At 40.8% G+C, this 21,409-nt stretch overlaps 1 protein-coding gene across 1 annotated transcript in view; it reads left to right on the forward strand.

Annotated features, from left to right (window-relative positions):
* The window catches only part of rock2a (rho-associated, coiled-coil containing protein kinase 2a), a 45,417-nt gene that overhangs the window by 22,351 nt on the left and 1,657 nt on the right, over positions 1-21,409 (forward strand). The window contains exons 3-31 of the mRNA XM_085379221.1: positions 81-181; positions 1,264-1,401; positions 1,588-1,848; positions 3,091-3,235; positions 3,325-3,463; positions 3,923-4,014; positions 5,193-5,352; positions 5,484-5,535; positions 6,391-6,479; positions 6,599-6,647; positions 7,055-7,190; positions 7,978-8,069; positions 8,349-8,595; positions 10,369-10,475; positions 11,167-11,326; positions 11,526-11,686; positions 11,869-12,053; positions 12,151-12,220; positions 13,218-13,321; positions 13,506-13,692; positions 13,929-14,022; positions 14,106-14,200; positions 14,342-14,533; positions 14,643-14,811; positions 15,637-15,707; positions 15,792-15,880; positions 15,984-16,062; positions 16,170-16,437; positions 16,557-16,770. Coding sequence (XP_085235347.1) covers positions 81-181; positions 1,264-1,401; positions 1,588-1,848; positions 3,091-3,235; positions 3,325-3,463; positions 3,923-4,014; positions 5,193-5,352; positions 5,484-5,535; positions 6,391-6,479; positions 6,599-6,647; positions 7,055-7,190; positions 7,978-8,069; positions 8,349-8,595; positions 10,369-10,475; positions 11,167-11,326; positions 11,526-11,686; positions 11,869-12,053; positions 12,151-12,220; positions 13,218-13,321; positions 13,506-13,692; positions 13,929-14,022; positions 14,106-14,200; positions 14,342-14,533; positions 14,643-14,811; positions 15,637-15,707; positions 15,792-15,880; positions 15,984-16,062; positions 16,170-16,437; positions 16,557-16,770 — 3,946 coding nt within the window. The remainder of the gene's footprint in view (positions 1-80; positions 182-1,263; positions 1,402-1,587; positions 1,849-3,090; positions 3,236-3,324; positions 3,464-3,922; positions 4,015-5,192; positions 5,353-5,483; positions 5,536-6,390; positions 6,480-6,598; positions 6,648-7,054; positions 7,191-7,977; positions 8,070-8,348; positions 8,596-10,368; positions 10,476-11,166; positions 11,327-11,525; positions 11,687-11,868; positions 12,054-12,150; positions 12,221-13,217; positions 13,322-13,505; positions 13,693-13,928; positions 14,023-14,105; positions 14,201-14,341; positions 14,534-14,642; positions 14,812-15,636; positions 15,708-15,791; positions 15,881-15,983; positions 16,063-16,169; positions 16,438-16,556; positions 16,771-21,409) is intronic.

Raw genomic sequence — 21,409 nt, forward strand, 5'->3', positions numbered from 1 at the left:
TTCACTTAAATAATTGCGTTGTATTTACAACACTAATGCACGTTCATTTCCTCTGTCCTGTCAATAAACTTTTGCTTCAGATGAGAAAGTCATTGGCCAGATTCGAGATCTGCAGATGAAGTCTGAAGACTTTGACAGAGTTAAAGTGATTGGCCGAGGAGCATTTGGTGAAGTGCAACTGGTAAGTACTGATCATATGAACAGGTAACACTGTTTTTGTTTTTATAGTTGCTTTGTAAAAGCAACTATAAAAAAAACAAGTGGTATAGTCGTCCATCAAGGATCCATCATACCATCAAAACGATTCTAACTTTGGAGAAGTGCATGTCAAAAGTATCTACTGCTTGTATTGCCACAGTCATGGTTAGCACTGTTACCTCATAGCATGAATGTTCATGGTTTGAATCTCCTGCATAGTTGAATAGTTCTGTGTGGAGTTTGAATGTTCTCCCTTAGCCTATTACCTCAAGTACCCTGGCTTCCTCCCACAGTCCAAAGAAGTACATGTTATGTTTATTTGTGATTCTACATTGGCTGTGGATGTGAGGCAGATACAAGTGCTCGAAGTGCATGAATGTGCGGTTAATTGTGGCTTGTATTCTAAAAGACTTTGAGTGGTTAGTAAGATCAGAAAAGAGCTTTTTAAATGCCTGTTCACTTCCATAATCCTTTTCTCTGCATGACGAGGTTTGCTGTGCAAACTGACACCGTAAACCAGTCATCTACCTCAGCTGCTTATGCTGAAGGGAGAGTGGACGGTGAAAAGATGAACACTTAGAACCAACAACCAAAAACACAAATTATGTTCTGTAGTGGTGTCATATGAATACACGGAGAGGCAATGGGTTCCCTCTACAGCTTGAGCCTATATCAGCATAACCAAAGGATGCAACCCTACACATAAGCTTTATCAAAAAGGAAAGCTGAGTCTTTAAAGTAGAGGGCATGCCTGTATCCTGAACTCACACACTGAGCCGGTTCCACAAGAGAAACCTGATACTTGAGGCCTCTGCCCCCATTTTACTTTTGAAAACTCTACAAACCACAACTAAGCATGCACTCTGGGAATAAAAAAATAAATAAATTAAAAAAAAAAGAAAAAAGTCTACATTAATTGTATTGTAATCTGAAAGTGGCACATGTACTCATGAATTATCTGTTGTGATTGTAATTGTATCTTTTCTTGTACATTTCATCAAACTTTTCTCATAGAGTAAGATTAGACTTTGGAGAATCTCTAAACTTTATCTTCCTGTTGTTCAGGTCAGACATAAAGCCTCACAGAAGGTCTACGCAATGAAGCTGCTCAGCAAATTTGAGATGATAAAACGCTCAGACTCAGCATTCTTCTGGGAAGAGAGAGATATCATGGCTTTTTCCAACAGTCCCTGGGTTGTGCAGGTACAGCATTTAAGTTGCTGATCAGCTTTTAAAAAGCTTTCGTGTGCATTAATTGGAATATTCACTGGGAACGTGTTGCCAGTTGGATTACTTTGGATCCTTTGTTTTACTTAGAACAAAGAAATACATTTTCTGCAAAATATGTGTTTTATATGTTAATTTATTAAACCTCAAAATTGTTTTTAGTTGTGCTCTGCCTTCCAAGATGACCACTACCTCTACATGGTGATGGAGTACATGCCAGGAGGCGACCTGGTTAACCTCACCAGCACCTATGATGTACCGGAGAAGTGGGCCAAGTTCTACACAGCGGAGGTGGTGATGGCCCTGGACGCCATTCACTCCATGGGCTTCATTCACCGCGATGTGAAGCCAGACAACATGCTGCTGGACAGACTCGGACACCTGAAGCTGGCTGACTTTGGCACTTGCATGAAAATGGACTCGGTGAGTAAAAGTGTAAAACCTGAGTCTCTGCTGCCAGCAGAGTTTCCTACCAGGTTACAAACACAACAAATGCCAAACTAGAAATGCTTCAGTTTAGACAAGTAACCTCTAGATATGGCCTGAGGCTTATTGCATATGATGGAAACAAGTAACAATTCAGTAGTGTAACTACAAGGGTACCTGGATGGGGCGTGCGTCAGACAGCACAAATGAAGCTCACTTTCTGCTCCATCATACTATCACCTGCCCTTTTCTTAAGTGGAGACATTACAGCAGCTTTGCTCAGAGAGCTGGCAGGTTAAAGTCCGCTGCGACTGCATTGAACATTTTTGTTCTCACATGTGGCTCCGTGGGTGAAGCCGTGAAAGGTCCAGGGCTGCATTTGGTGCAGCTTTTTAATGATTCTGAGATGCTTATAATGATGTAGTGAAGCCCAGTTAATAAATGTTTTTTTTTGTGCATAAACCAGTATATTAGAGCAGACTATTTTGGCAAAGATAAGAGTTGGATTTATTTTGTTTTGGTTTGGTTTGGTTTTTTAGGCCCATACTTTATTTCAAAGAGGAGCTGTTGATGACTTCTCTTTTTAATGTGGTGTTGCAGTGGTAGATTATCATCATTAAAATGCTTGAAAATACTGATGTCAGTGTATGAGATGGATAGATGCTGTGCTGACACTTGGAGTAGGATAATGAATAATAATAATACAGTTTATAATAAAAAGACAGTCAAAGTGCTATAGACGCATAGTTGAGGGCTTTGTATTGTGAGAGTGCAAAAGCGTTATATATAAAACACTAATAAAAAATCCAAAGAGAAGAAATAAAGCTAAACCTCAGACTTTGGATTGCTATAAATGTTTAGCTTCAGCAGTTTTCTTTTCTTCTTCTCTCTACTCTCTATGATGTCTGTGAAAAACAATATTTTTATGTGATCATCTCAGGGACCCCCTGCTGTCCAAACTGTTTCTTTGGCTGAAGAAAGTTGGCTTAAAGAGAGAGGGGAAGGGGTTAAAATGGCTTGATTTAGCTACTCTAGTGTAGTCCAAGAATAAAAATATAACAAGTCCACTTTAATAACTAAGCTGTTACAGTGAGCTCTGCTTCTGCCTTCACCTGGAAGGATTAGTTTTTAGTAGTCTCTTAAATTTGGATCAACACTCTGCTTTAGCTTATGCCCATATAAATCAAACCATACCTGTAGGGTACTAAACATATAATGATCTCTGGATTTATGTTGCAGACCGGCATGGTGCACTGTGACACAGCTGTTGGGACTCCAGACTACATCTCGCCAGAAGTGCTAAAATCCCAGGGAGGAGATGGCTATTATGGGAGAGAATGCGACTGGTGGTCCGTAGGGGTCTTCATTTACGAGTTGCTCGTCGGTCGGTGAACATTTCATAAAATAATTTAACTCGTATGTGTTGATGTTTATGTCTCTCAATTTATTTCAGTGTTGCTTGCTCACTTTTAGGTGACACGCCGTTCTACGCAGACTCTTTGGTGGGAACATACAGTAAAATCATGGACCACAAGAACTCCCTCAATTTTCCAGATGATGTGGAGATCTCCAACAATGCCAAGAATATCATCTGTGCCTTCCTGACTGACAGGTATGATCTTACAAGAAGAAGATGTCAGGGGGTTTGACATTTTGGAAAATGCACCTGTGTATTTTCTTGGAGAGAGTAACAGGGGGAACCTCAATAGCAGTCTTATGTTATCTCTCAAACTCTTCCTCTTATACACAACTGTCCATCTCCATCTGTCTGTCAACCCACAAACCACTTTGTCTTTCATGGGGATGTTTTTTATATATATATATATATATCTAAGCTGTAGTTTCTTCATGCTGGTCCCAGACGTAAGCACAAGGTTTCTTTTTTTGTGTGGCAATACTTAGAGATTACATAATATGTTGATACAACAGCACACTTACGCTTATCTGTGTGTTTGTCTCTTAATATTTAAGGTTATAAAGGTTTGTATGACTTAGTTGATTTATTCCCAGTCACCTCTAACTAAGGACAAAGGTCCAATTCAATCAACTCATTGTCTGCTTTTGTTTTGAGGGAGGTGCGATTAGGCAGAAACGGCGTGGAGGAAATCAAGCGACATCCTTTCTTCAAAAATGACCAGTGGACCTTTGACACCATCAGAGACAGTTAGTATACAACCTTTGTTCTGCTACCTATGATCATTCATTATGATACATGTTTTAGTTTTTTCTCAATATGAAGTGTATTTCGTTTAGCACCATGTGTTTGGTGGTTGGGTAAGTGCATGCGCAGATCACATGGGTATTTTTATTTGCAAAGTACTTGTACAGAGCAGAACTAGACCTCCACCTCCTGCAGGTTCTGGCTTGCTGCAGATGTCCAGAGCAGGAGGACTGCTGTCACCAGCAGCAAGTCCAAGACTGTTGAGTTTGAGTCTGTCTGTCTGCAAGAAAAAGCAGCTTAATTGCATCAAAGGCTGCCATGACAATGAACTGCCCAGCGTGCCGGCCGTTGGGAAGTGAGAGGCTAGATGGTTAACAGCGACTGAACTTTTAAAATAAGAGCAAGTGGATTTTCCACTACTAAATTGAAGAACAGTAGAAATGAACGTAGAATATACTGTAGATGAGTGCTCAGCTTCCAGCAAAGCCCATTGTGCACTTTCCAAAACAATTTCAAAAACCATTACATTTAAATTCTGCACAATACTTTATTTTGTTCTCCTACATCTAAAATCAAATTTCACCTTTCCTTCCACTTTACTCTGTGTGCAGAGTAACACCTCTGAGTTGTTTACCTTGTGGATATCTCTTTTGGGCACAGCAGATTTTGTCTTTCTTTGGCCATACCTGCCAGAAATGCATCAAGCATACAAAATTATCATTCCTAAGTGTAATTCAGGAGAAAGTCAGAATTTGTGACCAAATATAGAACGCAGCTCCCGCAGATGAGTAATTTTTTTTGTTGTTGTTGTTGTTGTCCTGTGAGAGCTCTTAAATTTTAGCAGATGTACTCCAATTTTTTTCTGGCATGCTCTACTTCAGAAGCCAAAAACGGTCACACCCTCAACTCACAGTTTTTATCAATCAAACAACATTAAAAAATATCAAAATTAGATTTAAATGAAATATAATTCAGCATAACAGCACCTGCAAACCTTTTCTTTAATCTTGATCGTCTTTAATCTAAAACTTTAGCAGGAATTCCTTCAGAACAGCAGCTGGATCAGAGAGCACATTAAAATGATTTATTAGACTGACATATTTTTACACAGTGCTTCCTTTTTCCACCAATTCACTCTCACCTTTTTCCTGTCTCTCTCTTTATCTCTCTCTCGCCTCAGCGGTTGCCCCTGTGGTCCCAGAGCTGAGCAGTGACATAGACACCAGCAACTTTGATGAGATAGAAGACGACAAAGGCGATGTAGAAACCTTCCCCACACCTAAGGCATTTGTCGGCAATCAGTTACCCTTTGTTGGCTTCACCTACTTCAAAGAAGACCAGTAAATCATCCCATTCTCTTCATTTCCCATGATTTTAGGGACCTCCGTGGTTCCACGAAGACAATTTATAGATTTATTTTTGGCTCTAGTGTCCTTGACCTTGGGCTGATTTTATTCATTTCCTCCTTCAGGTTATTAAATGCTTCCAACAACTCAGTGGCTCATGAGAATTCAAAAGGGGAGGTAAGTACTTTGACTCCCACACGCAGTAACTGCCAGGTGCACCTTTAGCGACTGCATTAATACCGGACCGAGCTCCTCAGGAAATAAATAAGTCTGGTATCAGTTTACATGACCACACAGAAAAGGCCTGTTGACATTGTGATCAACTTCACATTGTAAGACATCAAGGATTATGATGGAAATGACTCACAGGGGGATTTCTTCCCTGATCCCATGATTTATTTGTACTTTGTTAGAATTTCAGTGTTCTCAGCCGCACACAGAGACTTAAGCAGCTTTCAGTATAAGTGGCTGAGCCGAACGCTAATCTGAAGAACTTTTATTGACTTCAGTCCTAAAAGACTGCCCCCATTACGAGGAACAAAACAAACCCTATGTTTTACTTTCGCTTTGTTTCTAATCAGTTGCCTAAATATAGGTGATTAAAGGTATAGTAAGCTGTATTTCAGTACTGACCTTTAAGTGACTAATGTGGTGGTTTAAGGTTGTTGTGATACTTCTAATTGTAAGAATGTTTATAGTCCTAAAAGACTGCCCCTAAAAACTGTACACCATTAACCATGAAAATAGTTTCTGTGCTATTTTGACCAAGGACAACAACATTCAAAACATGGTTGAAGGGTGTTTCTGTCGTCTTTTCTTGACTTTTAAATTTATTTTAATTATCGGCCTTATAAAGGCCGATAGTTCCTATAAAGGAGCATCAGGCATTCTGCCAGTGCTCAGACAGTGTGCGTGTCACTGCAAAGTCTAGCTAGCTATTGATGTTACATGTCTTCTTACCCTGTGTGTGTTAAATTCTGACTTTAGTGTATAGCGCATAAATTGGAAGTCTTTCTTTCTTTCTCTCCTTAGTCAGCAGCACTGCAGAAGAAACTTCGCCACCTAGAGATGCAGATGAATAATGACAAGCAAGTCAAAGATGATCTAGAGCAAAAATACAGGTGGGTGATCTGTAGGGAACATTGTGTATGAGGAATAAGAGCCACATCATGTTGCTCCACTTATTTGCTTATGCGCGGTGGCCAAATTATTATTTTTAAGCATTTGTATTTTTCTGCAGGGCCACCACCACTCGTCTGGAAAAGCTCTCCAAAGAACTTGAGGAAGAGGTCAGTTAATCACAGGGAACATCCAATTACCTGAATATTTCTGTGTCTGTCTGGCGTCAATATCTGCTGGTTCACGACCCCTCTGGGATTTTAGAAGTTCTTTCTTCCTCACACATTTTAATGGGCGTTTCCCAAAAACTCTATTATTTGAGCCAGAATAATGATTCTTATTATCCACACTTGTCCACTTTCCGGTTGAATACCAGCGTCTCGTATCCAGGGAGGTTCAGCTGGAGCGCCTGCTGAATTCTAACGGCCACATTAAAATGTCTATTGTGATTGAATTTGTGTTGAAGCCCATTTGGATTCTGGGGATAATTTCTCATAAAGTGAATTATGGAATCACAGTAGCATGAAACCATCCCCGCAGGAGATGTTAAACAAAGGCGTTTATGATTGATTTTTAGGTGAGCAGCAGAAAGAACCTGGAGTCGAGTCTGAGGCAGCTGGAGAGGGAGAAGGCTCTGCTGCAGCACAAAAGCCTGGAGAGCCACCGCAAGGCTGAGAGCGAGGCCGACAGGAAGCGCTGTCTGGAGAACGAAGGTGACACGAGACACACTGGATTCTGCAGCAGAGCTGAAAAGATTTACTTCTTTTGTACAGGAAGTTAAACACCAGTTATCAACTGGAAATGATTACATTTCACAGAAAAATATATTTTCTAGCAAGAGACGTTTCTCTTAAGAGACAACTTTTAAAGCTTTTTAACTAGCTTTTAAGTAAAAAAAAATACAGCGGCACACATTCTCGGTGTAACATCCTTCATGCAGGTTAGCTTTGTTTAAGGTGATCGATTACATGAACTGAAAAGACAAAACATTATAATACTTCTATCATGAGTGAGAAAAATGAGGCTGATTAAATGCATTTGTTTTAAGAAACAGATTCAAACTCGACAGCAGTGATGCATTAAAGCAAGAGAATAAAATGAACACAGGAATCCAGTAAAAATCAACCCCCCTCTTCTTGTGTAAAGTCAGAAACTTCTTACGTTTTCTTTTGGCTTTGCAATGATATAAATTCATGGTGACTTTACTGAGATAAAGTGGGTAATACTGCCATCACCTGGACAAAGACACTGATACAAACACATCAGGTCTACTCTCTTCTGTGCTCTGGCTTTTTTTGTAATATTCATATTGTATAACTTTTGGTTCCAGCGTCTTTATTAAACCAAACTAAAGCTCTGTTTCCATATTTCATTTGCACAGTTTGTATATGAAGAACTTGGTGCATTTAAATAAACTTTATCAGTTTTAAATTGTGATTTCACTTCTTGAAACACACTTCATCATAATAATTGTTGTCTTGGTTCTTGGGATCTGTGCAGTCAACAGCCTCAGAGACCAGCTGGATGACATGAAGAAGCGAAACCAAAACTCTCACATTTCCAATGAGAAGAACATTCACCTCCAGAAACAGGTCGGTTACCTACCTTGATGTATGTTTGGTGAGGTTGGGGGGGTGGTCAGCATGGACGATGAGCTCTGTGACATCAGATTACAAGCATATAACATAAAAAGCCTTGAATAGACGTAAAACCAAATACATTAACAGTCACAACAGCTGAAAGTAAAAGCTAATATTTGATGTCCAGCCAGACTGAAAAGATCACTGTGATCTTGTCAAGTCACCTTGTTGGACTCGGAGTCCTTTAAAGGGAAAATATTGGTGTGATTTGTGTACGTGTTCTTCTCTTAGCTGGAAGAAGCCAACACGTTGTTGCGGGCCGAGACGGAGGCGGCGACGAGGCTCCGCAAAGCCCAAACTGAGAGCAGCAAGCAGCTGCAGCAGCTGGAGGCCAACGTGCGCGAGCTGCAGGACAAATGCTGCCTGCTGGAGCGCAGCAAGCTGAGTCTGGAGAAGGAATGCATCAGCCTGCAGGCTGCGCTAGAGACGGAGAGGAGGGAGCACAGCCAGGGCTCGGAAACCATCACTGACCTGATGGGTGGGTGAAACAGCACACGAAGATTTCTTTGTCAAGTCTGCAAACAGTTGTCATTTATGTGCGTTATTTGACTTAATAAAAGTGATACCAGGAATATTACATGTTGTATTCATCGGTGTATCTAAACAGATCTTACAGAATGGTGTTTGTAAAAAGTGAAACCTACTTCTTTACAAACCTATAAAATACTAAACCAATGAATAGGGAGTTGGAGCATCCTCAGTTTAGCAGTTTTACATGGAGCACCAAAATGTCTTGTATTAGTTTTTCGCTCATGCTCCACCAAATTTGACAAAATTCGTCTCGCAATCAGAAAAAGAAACTGCACCTCTGTTCTTGGTTCTCACCTTAGCATAAAGAAAACCAAAAGAATAGATTTGTGCAGAATTTCAGGTTGGATGTCAGTATAAGTCATAATTCTAGGCACATCTGTAGCTGCTGATATGTTTACCTGTATTTTTATGAGGTGGAAATGTAATTACATTCCTCTGAAAGAAGTTCAGTTTCTGTTTTCCTCCTGCTTGCCTTGGAGCTTATATGGCAGGTTTAATAAAGGGGCAGCTAGATGAGGAACAGCAATGTGCCACCCAAATGCTGAGGGCAGTCAAGAGGCTTTTCAGGACTAAATAACTCTGTGCTGTTTGCTGAATGGATTCTGACTCCAGTTCAGTCACACTGTGTGTGTTTGAGAAAGGCTGATGTGAATTAGTAAAAATAAGTTTGTCCAGAGGTGTCAGATAAAACCTTGAACAAATATAGCTGATGTTTTGAAGACAGAAGGGTCAAAGCGGCCTGTTTGCTCCAGTGCGCCTGGACAGTTTGTAATATTTGTGTAACTGTAGGGAGTGTGCTTACATAAAGGCTAACAATTCACCCATAATCTGATTAAAAGCAGCTCTCGGGCTACTTAAGCTGTCACATAAAACCTCTTATCTGACTGCGTTAATTAGGACGTGGGCATCACAAACCATGAGTTCTGCCTTATGAATGTTTGTAGGTCTTCGGATGCAGTGACTTGAGTGTTGCATTTACAAATAAAACACAGCACAGTATAATGAGCTACTTCCTCTAGTTGGTCCAAGAGCTGAAATTCATTTGAACTATGTAAATATTTGTATTAATATAAATATTGCCCTCCGTTGCTTACTACAAGTAACTGGGGGATGTATATGTGTGTATAAATAACCCATTGTGGCACTGTTGGAACAACTAAACATACACTCTTGGTAGTTGCCCTGAACTGCCCCGAGCTTGCTGACCAGAGTCATTATATGAACAACAGGCAAGTAACTTGTATGTGTAAAGTACATTTAAATCAGAGGGAGTGCTTTTTAGTTGAGGTCAGGGGATTAACAATGCTAGTTTACAAGTAAACCTGGAATAAACAAACCAGACCTAAATTAGAAACTCAAAACATGAAAATAAATACACAAATTAAAGGACAAATAATAAAATAATAGTAACTAAAATTGAAATTACAATAGAAACAGCAGACGGACCTCAGACTGAGCTTTAATGAGGGGATAAAATTGACGTTAAGAAAGATTAAAGGACTTGCGTATACAAGTTGAGACAGGAATAATGTATTGAAAATGGAAATAAAGATTCTTGACGACTGTGTACGTTTATAGGCTTTAGGGTCCTTAGGGACCAAGTAAATCACTATACAAATACAGGCCATTTACCGTTTGCCATAGTTTGCTGTTGGGTTAAGCTTTATGTGATCTGTACGTGAAATGTAACTCTGAGGATTCTCGCGGGCTTATCTTGCAGGACGCATTTCTGGCCTGGAAGAGGAGGCCCGTCAGCAGAAACAGGCTTTATCCAAAGCTGAGACTGAGAAGAGGCAGCTTCAAGAGAAACTCACTGATCTGGAGAAGGTAAATCACAAAATCCTGACTGGAAACATTTTTTGCTTTGAGATGCAGTTCCTGGAAATTTGACTTGAGCCTCACGTGTGATCCAAATTAAGTAAAAGTTATGTTAAAAGTAGTATCATAGTGTTTCTTGGAAACATCTGCATCTGGATTTGAGGACAGCATGATTGGACTGTTTGTTCCAGGTCATTTGACATCAGTGAGAAATTATTATTTTATTAAAGCAATCGGGAAAGTCTTTTGTTTTGATTAAAGTGACAAATAATTGATTTACAGCAGCTATTTTCAAACTCAAGCCCACTGTAGGCCAAATAATTATTTTAAAAGACTGCCAAACCTTTAATCACAACTCCAGTCGACACGGGAAGATTAATACAAAGTATTTGCTTTGTTTTGTTTTCATAGATTAATATTAAAAATTGCATAACTGCCTGCTTTTTGACTTTAAAATATCTTAGAGAAATTGAGAAGAAAGGCCTAATTTATTGCAGCACTGTAACTGACCTGTTTCAGAAACTGTGTACTTATTGATTTACTGAGTATTTCTAACTGCACTTCCTTAGAATATACATATAAATGTGAACCACCATGTAGTGACACGACTTTCTGGGCTTGGTCTCAAAGCGTTTGGTGTGAAATTTTCTGACTAGATTTTACTCTGGATGTGACATCTCTGTGTGTGTGTTTTCTACAGGAGAAGAGCAACAAGGAGATCGATTTGACCTACAAGCTGAAGGTGCTGCAGCAGGAGCTGGAACAGGAGGAGGCCTCTCATAAGGCCACCAGAGCAATGCAGGCAGACAAGAGCAAGATCAAGGTCACCATCGAGGGCGCCAAGTCAGAGTCCATGAAGGGTAAGGGCTCTGATCTTTTGTTTCCACAAGGTTGTTCTTTCACAGTTTGTACCGAGTTCAGGGTTCGAGCTATATAATTTGGGGCTGATCGACAGCTCTGAGTTCACAGATTGCGACAAGATGTACAGAATGAGAAATTTTATTGATTTAACTTTTCAGAAGGGAAATTAAATAATATAAGTGAATAACTCTCATTCAGAGTTGGAGCAGAAGCTGGCAGAGGAGCGAGCTGCCAAACTGCGGCTGGAGAACAGAATACTAGAGCTGGAGAAGCAGAGCAGCATGATGGACTGTGACAACAAACAGGCCCTGCAGAAGCTAGACGAGCTGCGCAGACACAAGGATCACCTTACTGAGGAGGTGAGCGTTTCTGTTCTGCACAGGAGACCAGTGAAGTTTGGGTTTAGCTGTCAAATGTCACCAACAGGAGCTACTTCAGCAGCTAATGTAAAGAGTGTCATATCTGAAATTGGATAGAAGGATAATGAAAAAAGAGCTGATGCGAGTAAAAAACTTTTATTAAATTCATTTTGTTCTTTCAGGTGAAGAACCTGACACTGAAGATCGAGCAGGAGACCCAGAAGCGTAACCTGACTCAGAACGACCTGAAGGCTCAAAACCAGCAGCTCAGTGCTCTGAAAACCTCAGAGAAGCAGCTCAAGCAGGAAACTAATCACCTGCTGGATATTAAGCGCAGCTTGGAGAAGCAGAACCAGGAGCTGCGCAAGTAAGTTTCATTTTGTTGTAACACTTTCCCAGCAGGCACACTGCAGGCTCCTTATGCGGTCAAATTATGAATCATCGACTCATTTTTCTTTTCACAGAGAAAGACAGGACACAGATGGACAAATGAAGGAGTTACAAGACCAGTTAGAGGCTGAGCAGTATTTCTCAGTAAGTCTGATATCTGATCACAGATGTGGATGGGAAAATGAAGACACTTTCATTTGGCATTTTAGGCTTTTTATAGTTTCATTCATCTGACTGAGCGGCCAAAAACTGCTGATTGATTTGCTACTGAATAGTCCCCTCTCTCCTTCTGGCTAAACAGCTTTTCCCTGCCGTGTCCACATTGTGTTTCACTCCTTTCAGCCTGATCAGGGCGCTGCTGTGGCAGTTTTTAAAATATTCAGCTGCCTGTGAGTCAGAGACTCATTCCAACTCTGCTGCCTATAACTGCAGGTGCTCTGAATTGTTTAGCGCTACAGTTGAAGTCCAAGCTGGAGCTTAACTCATTGTAAAGGCAACTCACTAAATGTTTCAGTTGTGTGTAGGGGTCTAGCAATTCTTACGTCCACAATATAGAGGTGCTTTGATATTTATAGAGTAGAGCTACAGGGGCTGCTCCAGACTATACTGTCAAATAACAGTCAGCTATATTACACTGGAGTGACATCTTCCCATATTGTAATGCATTGCTGTTATTTCCTAGTTCAAGCGTAATAATCCAGTAATGTTTAAAGATGATATAGGATAACAAGTAATGTATTTTCCATAATGCACTTAGAAAATAAAGTAAATAAACCGTAGCACAGTCTTATTCTATGGGAACGTAGGCTGTTAAAATCAGAGGGTTCCTTTTATTTCTGTAGCCAATGTATGTTATGCATTTCCAAGAGCTGAATGATGGTGAAGACTTCAATGGGCATCCATTAGCTAATGTTTTTGTACAATGTCAACAGTATGTATCAAAGTGTGTATGCAACATGAAGCCTGAGTGATTCTTTCCTTTACCATGTTCATTATCAGTCAGGAGGAGCAGCTTGTTGTTAGGAAACTTTCTCACCTCTCTGGCCCTCCCATTGGAGATTTCGGCATTAAAGAGTTATCTAGAGTTTTGTTGTTGATGTATTAAGTATGGGGCGTATTTGACCTGTTACCTTTTCTCCAGACTCTCTATAAGACCCAGGTTCGTGAGCTGAAGGAGGAATGTGAGGAGAGGAACAAACTCTACAAAGAAGTGCAGCAGTCTCTGCAGGAGCTGCAGGAGGAGAGGTGAGAGGTTTTTCAGTTTGAAGATACAATTTGAAATAAATTCATCCACTTTAATCTTCGAAAAATGATTAGCAGAAAAACGGTGATGATGAATGTAAGGCTCGGTTCATTTATCTCCAATAAGAGACTCGGGTGGTTTGTGTGGTGGGTTGCTCAGGCTTGCGTTTCTTTTTATTCCTCTCAGGGACTCTTTGGCAGCACAGCTGGAGATCACTCTGACAAAGGCTGACTCGGAGCAGCTGGCGCGCTCCATCGCTGAGGAGCAGTACTCCGACCTCGAGAAGGAGAAGATAATGAAGGAGCTGGAGCTGAAGGAGATGATGGCTCGCCATCGCCAGGAGCTCTCTGAGAAGGACATCACCATCAGCTCTGTGAGATTTTGAGTTTGCGTGAAATAAAGATGATCGAGTTGAGGTGAAAGTCTTTGTATCGTTAGACGTTTAAAGGCTGTTAAATAGAATAACTCGCCACAGTCCTGGAAGTATCACGACGTGTAAATGCAGTGCATCTCAAGCCCAATAAATATGCTCTGAAAATAGTGTGAGATTAGGTTGAGTTTATAGTTCCACAAAAGAGCAGATATGAAAGTATTTGCTGTCCATTGCAGCTGGAAGAAGCTAATAGGACCCTGACGAGTGATGTCGCCAATCTGGCCAATGAGAAGGAGGAACTGAACAACAAACTGAAGGAGGCAATAGAGGGTAATTAGAACATTTAAATGTTTATTACAAGAATTATATATTTTGGTGTGGGTACATAATTTATTTATTTTTGTTCTCTTCAGAAACTGAGAAGTCGAAGGACTGGGAGCAGCAGATAAGCCAGATGAAGCAGGCATTTGAGAAGCAGCTGCAGTGCGAGAGGACGCTAAAAACCCAGGTCGGTGTTTTTAAAGCAATAACTCACAAGATGAAGAGACAGACTTTCAAGACTAATCCTCCCCTTCATTTACAAAATTTTTTTTACATTTTTTCCCATCATTTTTCTTAAGTTAAGATTGAATCTTATCCCCATCCGCAGGCCGTCAATAAGCTGGCAGAGATCATGAACAGGAAGGAAGTGCGTGGCGGAGGCAGCCGCCGTGGTAACGACACAGACATGCGGCGAAAGGAGAAGGAGAACAGGAAGCTGCAGCTTGAGCTCAGGTCAGAGAAGGAAAAGCTGAACAGCACCATCATCAAATATCAGAAGGAGATCAACGAAATGCAAGCAGTAAGTGAACAGCTGAGTTTTCTTTCCCTTGCAGTGAAACGACACTCTGCTGCTGTATCTCTGACTACGACACTTACAATATGTTATTTCTTCTCATTTTAATCTATAGCAACTGGCAGATGAGAGCCAGATGCGCATTGAGATGCAGATGGCTCTGGACAGTAAGGACAGTGACATTGAGCAGCTGAGAAATCTCCTGCAGACGCTCAGTGTTCAGTCGATGGACTCCGCCAGCGTCAGCAGCGGGCCCGAGTTTGATGCTGATGATGCGTACACAGGTAAGAGCTCAGCCACTAAACAAAGAAAGTATTTCTGACAGTTTGTCTTCACCACAGCTTTAAGGTTTAAGGTCACTTACAAACATCTTCTTGTACAATGTTTATGTTCACTGGCTACGTTACAAAGTGCACCTGCTAAACTATGCCTTTAATCAGACAATCACAAGGCAACAGCTAAGTGCACTGAGGTATGTAGACACGGTTAAGACAACCTGCTGAAGTTCAAATGGAGCATCGGAAGAAAGGTCATTTGAGTGACGTGGCGTGGTTGTTGGTTCCAGGTCTGCGTATTTCAGAAACTGTTGTTCTACTGGACTTTTCCCACACAAACATCTGGAAAAGAGAAAACATGCATTGTTTGTCCCTGTGTGAAAATGCCAGGTCAGAGTAATGGAATAACCCTAATTTCTGAAAGTTTCAGAAGAAAGACGCTATAATTCAGCTCAAATTAAGTACTTTCAATCCCAATACAGTCATTTTATCATTAGTGTGTTATGCACAGATTAATGACGATTGGTGATTTGATCCCTGGCTGCTCCAGCGCACATGCCAAAGCATCCTTTGGCAAGATTCTGAACCCTGAGTTGTTCTCGAATACTTTCATCAGAGTGTGAATGTGTGTGGAGGTTGGATGCAAATCACTTAGATGTAGAATAAAGAGAATGGGGGAATGAGGCGTGTTATATAAAGTGCTTAAATGCTCAAGTAGAGCATTTTTATAAAGGTGCATAATGTCTGACTAGAATATTTCACTTTAATGTGATGTGATTTTGTTGATTTCTTCAAACCAAACCATAATGATCTAAATTCTCTTTCTGCCCTCAGAAATGAGGCTCGAGGGCTGGCTGTCTCTCCCCGTCAGAAACAATACCAAGAAGTTTGGATGGGAGCGAAAGGTAGGACTAAACCATTGAGACAGCTTTGACCCTGCAAAACAGCATGTGACCTTTTTTCTTACCACCTCTGTCCTGTCAATGCAGTACGTTGTAGTAAGCAGCAAGAAGATTCTTTTCTACAACAGCGAGCAAGACAAAGAGCAGTCCATCCCCAACATGGTGCTCGATATAGAGTGAGTATGACACCTGAAGGCACCTCTGCAAAGAAAACAGCTCAGTTTGTATTAACATGTTCTATGCTTTAAACAGAAAATAACACTCCTTTCTGTCACACAGTAAACTCTTCCATGTGAGACCTGTTACTCAGACAGATGTGTATCGAGCTGACTCCAAAGAAATTCCCAGGATATTCCAGGTCTGCCCTAGCTCTACTGAAAATGTTCTATTTCTTTGAGCATGTTGATTGTTTAAAGAGTTGTTGAAGGCTGAAAAAGTTAGATATGTCCTCTTTCCGCTCTCCAGATTCTTTATGCCAATGAAGGTGAAAGCAAAAAGGAGCCAGAGTTTCCCGTGGAGCCGCATCCCATTGGAGAAAAGTCCAATTACGTCTGCCACAAAGGCCACGAGTTCATTCCCACCCTCTACCACTTCCCCACCAACTGTGAGGCCTGCACAAAGCCACTGTGGAACATGTTCAAGCCGCCCCCTGCTCTGGAGTGCCGGCGTTGCCACATCAAGTGCCACAAGGACCACATGGACAAGAAGGAGGAGATCATCGCCCCCTGTAAAGGTAGGACGCTCCTGTTGTTTCTATGAAAGCTGTGTTTCGATCTTACTTACAATTGGTGGGTTTTTAAATGTTTGTGAATTGGAGTGTTACTGAACATTTCTCTTCTCTTCTACCACCAGTGAACTACGACATTTCTACAGCCAAGAACCTGCTCCTGCTCGCCGTGTCCCAGGAGGAGCAGCAGAAGTGGGTGAGCCGGTTGGTCAAGAAGATTCCCAAAAAGCCTCCACACCCAGAACAGTTCGCACGCTCCTCACCGCGGACCTCCATGAAGGTTCAGCCCAGCCAGTCCATGAGGAGGCCCAGTCGACAGCTCCCCACCAGCAAGAGCAGGTAGACTAAAAAGCTGATTTTATGTAATAGACACCTATAGGTGTGATTTTGGATTCATCTATGTTAGCTACGACAGTTAAAGTGGTGTGCAGGAGGTAAACAAATAACAGTTTATGGATCTCCAGGCTAGATTTCTAATGATTTGAGGTACATACAGTGTGAGTGGAGTGACCTATATAATGCAGGCTGACTAAAAAGCCTCAAAACTGAAATTTTTGTGTATTTGATTAACATACTACATCCAGAAAGTTTAATATTTATTTATAGTATTTAGTATATATTCTGCATTTTGAGTGTTGTGTGTAGGGCTGCTCGATTATGGCAAAAATGATAATCACGATTATTTTCACTGAAATTGAGATCTCGATTATTTGACGATATTTATTTAACCCTTTAAGACCTACCATAGAACCAAGCCCGTCAGAGCTTATATTATTTTTTTTTACATGTTGTAGTGCCATTTTTGGGAGCATTTCAAGTTGCTATACATCAATACAACTGTTATAGCCCATATTTTAATAATATGTATGCATTAAGTCCATAGTAACTACATTAATTGCAAAAAAGTGCAATAAACTACAAAAAAATTGAAAATCATTTTTGTTTTTTTTACATATATTTCTACTTGGGGAAATTTAAGAGGCTTATCCCTCAAAACCTTAAATACAAAAAAGTTGCAAAAAATAGTTTCCCACCACAGGAAATTTATTTTGAGTGTCTTCATAGTTTTGTTTTGGAGATACACCAATTTTTATATACTGCAGGAAAAACAAAAACAATCCTATGATGCAAATTTGCAAAGAAAACAGCATCAAAATAAACTATTTCCAGCTGTGCAGTTCGAGTTCTAAGCATCCCAGAAACTATTCAGAAAATTCAAACATGACTTATAAAAACACCAGTATAGGCTTTTAAGGCCTACAAGTAAAAAAAAAAACCTACATTTTCCGTGAAAATGACGTCACTTCCTGTTTCGGGCAGGAAATGGCGGACATGCGATAGTTCGTGCTGACGTCTGTTTCAATGTGGGAAGTGTTACGAACAGCTGATCGGATCGGCAAAGCGTGTTTCTGGAATATTATGTTTTTGTTGCTGCAAGCACTTTTTATGCAATTTTTGCAAAGCTTTATGTGGAAGGAAACCGTGACCGAGGACAAGCTGATGGCATAAGATGTAAGTTTCATATGCAAAAAAAATTATTGCGCTAGCTTACATGGTTCAGGTTCTACAGGGATTTAAAAATAGTTACACAAAACAGAGCGTGCTGCTCTGACTGGCTTTAAAGGGTTAACAATAACAATGTATTGAATAATGACTTTAAAAAATAATATAAAATAGTGTGCAAATACTGATAACCGTGCAAATGTTTGCAATATAAAAAATAAATAAAAAATGTAAACATCAGGGGTGCAACGATATTCGTATCGATATTGAACCGTTCGATACAGTGCTTTCGGTTCGGTACGCATATGTATCGAACAATACAACATTTGTAATTTATTTCATCAACTTTCCTTCTGACGATGCTGTCTGTGTTGAGCGCTCAGTGAATCTGTGTTCGACTACTCCGCCTAGGCTGCACTGTCGAGCGCAGATCCACTGAGCGCTCAACACAGACAGCATAGTCAGAAGGAAGAGCGCAGGGCAAGCTAGCGAGACAGAAGTTAAGCTCTACTTGCAACAGGCAAATTGAACGTCATTCAGATCTGGCGTTTGGAATTATTTTGGTTTTCATGTGACGTATGACCCTGAAGGTAAGCGAGTCATGGACTAAAGTAAAACAGTATGTTGGATGTGCCATGCAATGCTCAATTACATTGGTGTGAACTAGTGTGTTAGCGCAGTTAGCTCGTTAACGTGTTGGCCGTCTAGCCCCATGCACGGAGTGATCGGCGGTAGCTCGTTAACGGAGATTTGCCGTGTTGTGGCGTTAAGGTCATTTCAACGAGATTAACCTGAAAGCACTAGTGGGAACACAACGAATATGACTGCACATTTACCCCGACATCATCCTAGTGCAAAGACAAAAACAACAAGCATGCTACTAACTTTAGCCGAGTCATTTAGACAGCTGTTAGCACATGATTCTCCTTATGCTGCTGAGAATATAGCCCAGAAGAAGCGGATAGTATGGCTTTTATTTTGGAAAGAGCCATTTCTCTGTAATAAACTCTCTTTTCCAAAGATGAGTGATTCCTCAATCAGATACAGGGCTTGCAATATCGCTAGCCCGACGTCCCGGAGCTAGCGATTTTTTCAGTCGGGCTACCAAAATCTATCTCTTCCCTGCCCGTCGGGCTATTGTAGGAAAAATATATGTCAATGCTTTTGCATTCTTTCGGAAATGTAGCTGGGTAATTATGTCATTGGCATCGGTGAGCCACTGTCAATATGTGACATATTGAAGTCGCGTTTGAATTTGCGCTTGTTTTTTTGCTTTCACTTTGCAATCGTGCGAACTGTGTATAGAGAGCGACAGCACTGATCTGTGAGTGATGATAATTTGTGCACCAATTCCTCTGACATCGTCTTATTAATCGTTAGCTTACTATGCAAACATGACAAGTGAAATCTCCCGCAGCAAGCTTAAACATGTGAGAGGTTGATCGTGCAGAGAATCGCTGAGCTTATGTGAGTGAGCGTGTAAAAGCATTTCAGTTCTGCTGAGCCAAACAAGACAGGTCAGAGTGAAGAAGTGACAGCCAAAGAAAAGCTTACCACAAAACGGAGAAGTTATGACAAATCAGACTATAAGGCAAAAAGAAAGTGCAGCTTTATGGTTTCATGGACAAAATAATTTCTGTGGCTGCAATATGATGAGCTAAATAACCAGGGCTGCACATAAGTGGTCCGCAGGTGCGCATTCGCTGTCAAAATAAAAAACACGCACAAGGGTTAGGGTTAAATTTAAAAACTGTACTTTTGAGTTAAAATATATATTTATAATTTTAATAAATGACAAATTAAAAATGCATGAACATTTTTTGTATCGAAAAAATATCGAACCGTGACACCAAAGTATCGAACCGAACCGAACCGTGAATTTTGTGTATCGTTGCACCCCTAGTAAACATCTATGTTTAGTGAACTTTGCAGTGTTGCTCTGTGGTGCAGCTATGACACCGTAGCAAAGTTTACACATTATGTCTACTTGATCCACGTCTGACTCCGCGAACCCATAATGTTTCCACACCACTGAAGTTTTTTTTACCTCTCTTTTCAACCAACAGCAGTTACTCTCCTCTCCAAATAACTTCTGCTTAGCTTTCCGAGCTTCCCTCGGGTCCTCTTAATTGTTGTGACGCGTGTTCGAAATGCAGAGAGGTGCACTCGATTTGCCACACGGAGCAGCGCGAGAGTAAAGCACGAGGGAGGGGCTAATAATCGGCTCAGTCATTTTTAATGATCGTTGAAAGCCCAGATCGTAATCGTGATTAAAATTCGATTAATTGAGCAGCTCTAGTTGTGTGTCACAATTAATATGACTGTTTCTCCATAATGGCCTGCTGACTGACCACAAAAAAAACCTTTAGGCAACTCTTGCTTTAAAATCACTGACTGAAAGTCCCGTTCTGACCACTTATAATAAAGTGCCTTCAGTGCACTCTACATCTCATCCACTCTTGTCAAAACAGCACATCATGTGCACAGGCTACAAATGCAACTTCAACAAGCAATCTTAAAAAAGCGACTGATGATCTTGAAGGAGAAAAATTAGCGTATTGATTATTCAGCTTTGGTAAGAACTCTTTTTAAGGTGTATTGAGGTGTTAACCTGTGAGGCTTTGTTCTTTATGTACAATGCGTGTCCTGCAGAAGTTGAGGAACTGTTGTCATTGTCTGTCCTGGTCCAGTCCAGTTCTATGTCTCAGGATTTGCCCTCATACAACCCCACAGAACAGACTTGAGTTGTGTGCAGTAACGATTACACGGCCATGAAAACTAATCTCCCCTTTCAGATTGGAGGACTCCAGTCTCCAGGACTGGCACTGGGCGTTGGATGATGTAGATGATGACTGTTCCTCTATACATTTCTGATCACCACATTTGGTAACACTGTGTGCAATGTGTGCTGTGCAGTGCCTGCCATTTAAAAAAACCTTAAAAATGTCTGACCTCAGCCCTCGCAGGTCAAATGGCTTCAAAATAAAGCGAGAAGATTCCAGCAGTACCTGGTACAAATGACAGCTCCTTCCTTCTCCTCCTCCTCCTTGTTCTTCTTTTGACCAGATGTTTCCCTGTAAACATCTCAACTTCTCAGTGTGTGTATGTTTGTTTGTTTTGGGTGTCACTGAGGTGGTGCAGGTGGTGAATATACTCTGTATTATGGACCTTGAGCCACGTAGTTTGGGTGGATTTGCTCTTTTAAGAGTTGGGATCACTTGGGCACTGGGTGTTTTGAACTGGACAAAAATAAATTGACACATAAACTCAGGAGAATAAGTTCTCAGGTTTGTCTGAAGTTGCCCTTTCTCACACAACAAGAGATAAGACAGGACTTTTTCTCACGGCTGAAAAAATTCAAGTTTTAGCGAGGCAGCACTCTGCTGCGACTCGCTTGAACCCGCACAGACTTTCGATTATTTAATGTTGATCTGTCCTCAGACTGTGAATAAAATATGATGACCTGAGAAGCGAA

This window comes from Diplotaxodon limnothrissa, linkage group LG19 (genome assembly GCF_057381915.1).
Source record: "Diplotaxodon limnothrissa isolate DT_005_m linkage group LG19, D_limnothrissa_male_GT1.1, whole genome shotgun sequence".
In the NCBI taxonomy this organism is placed as follows: Eukaryota; Metazoa; Chordata; class Actinopteri; order Cichliformes; family Cichlidae; genus Diplotaxodon; species Diplotaxodon limnothrissa.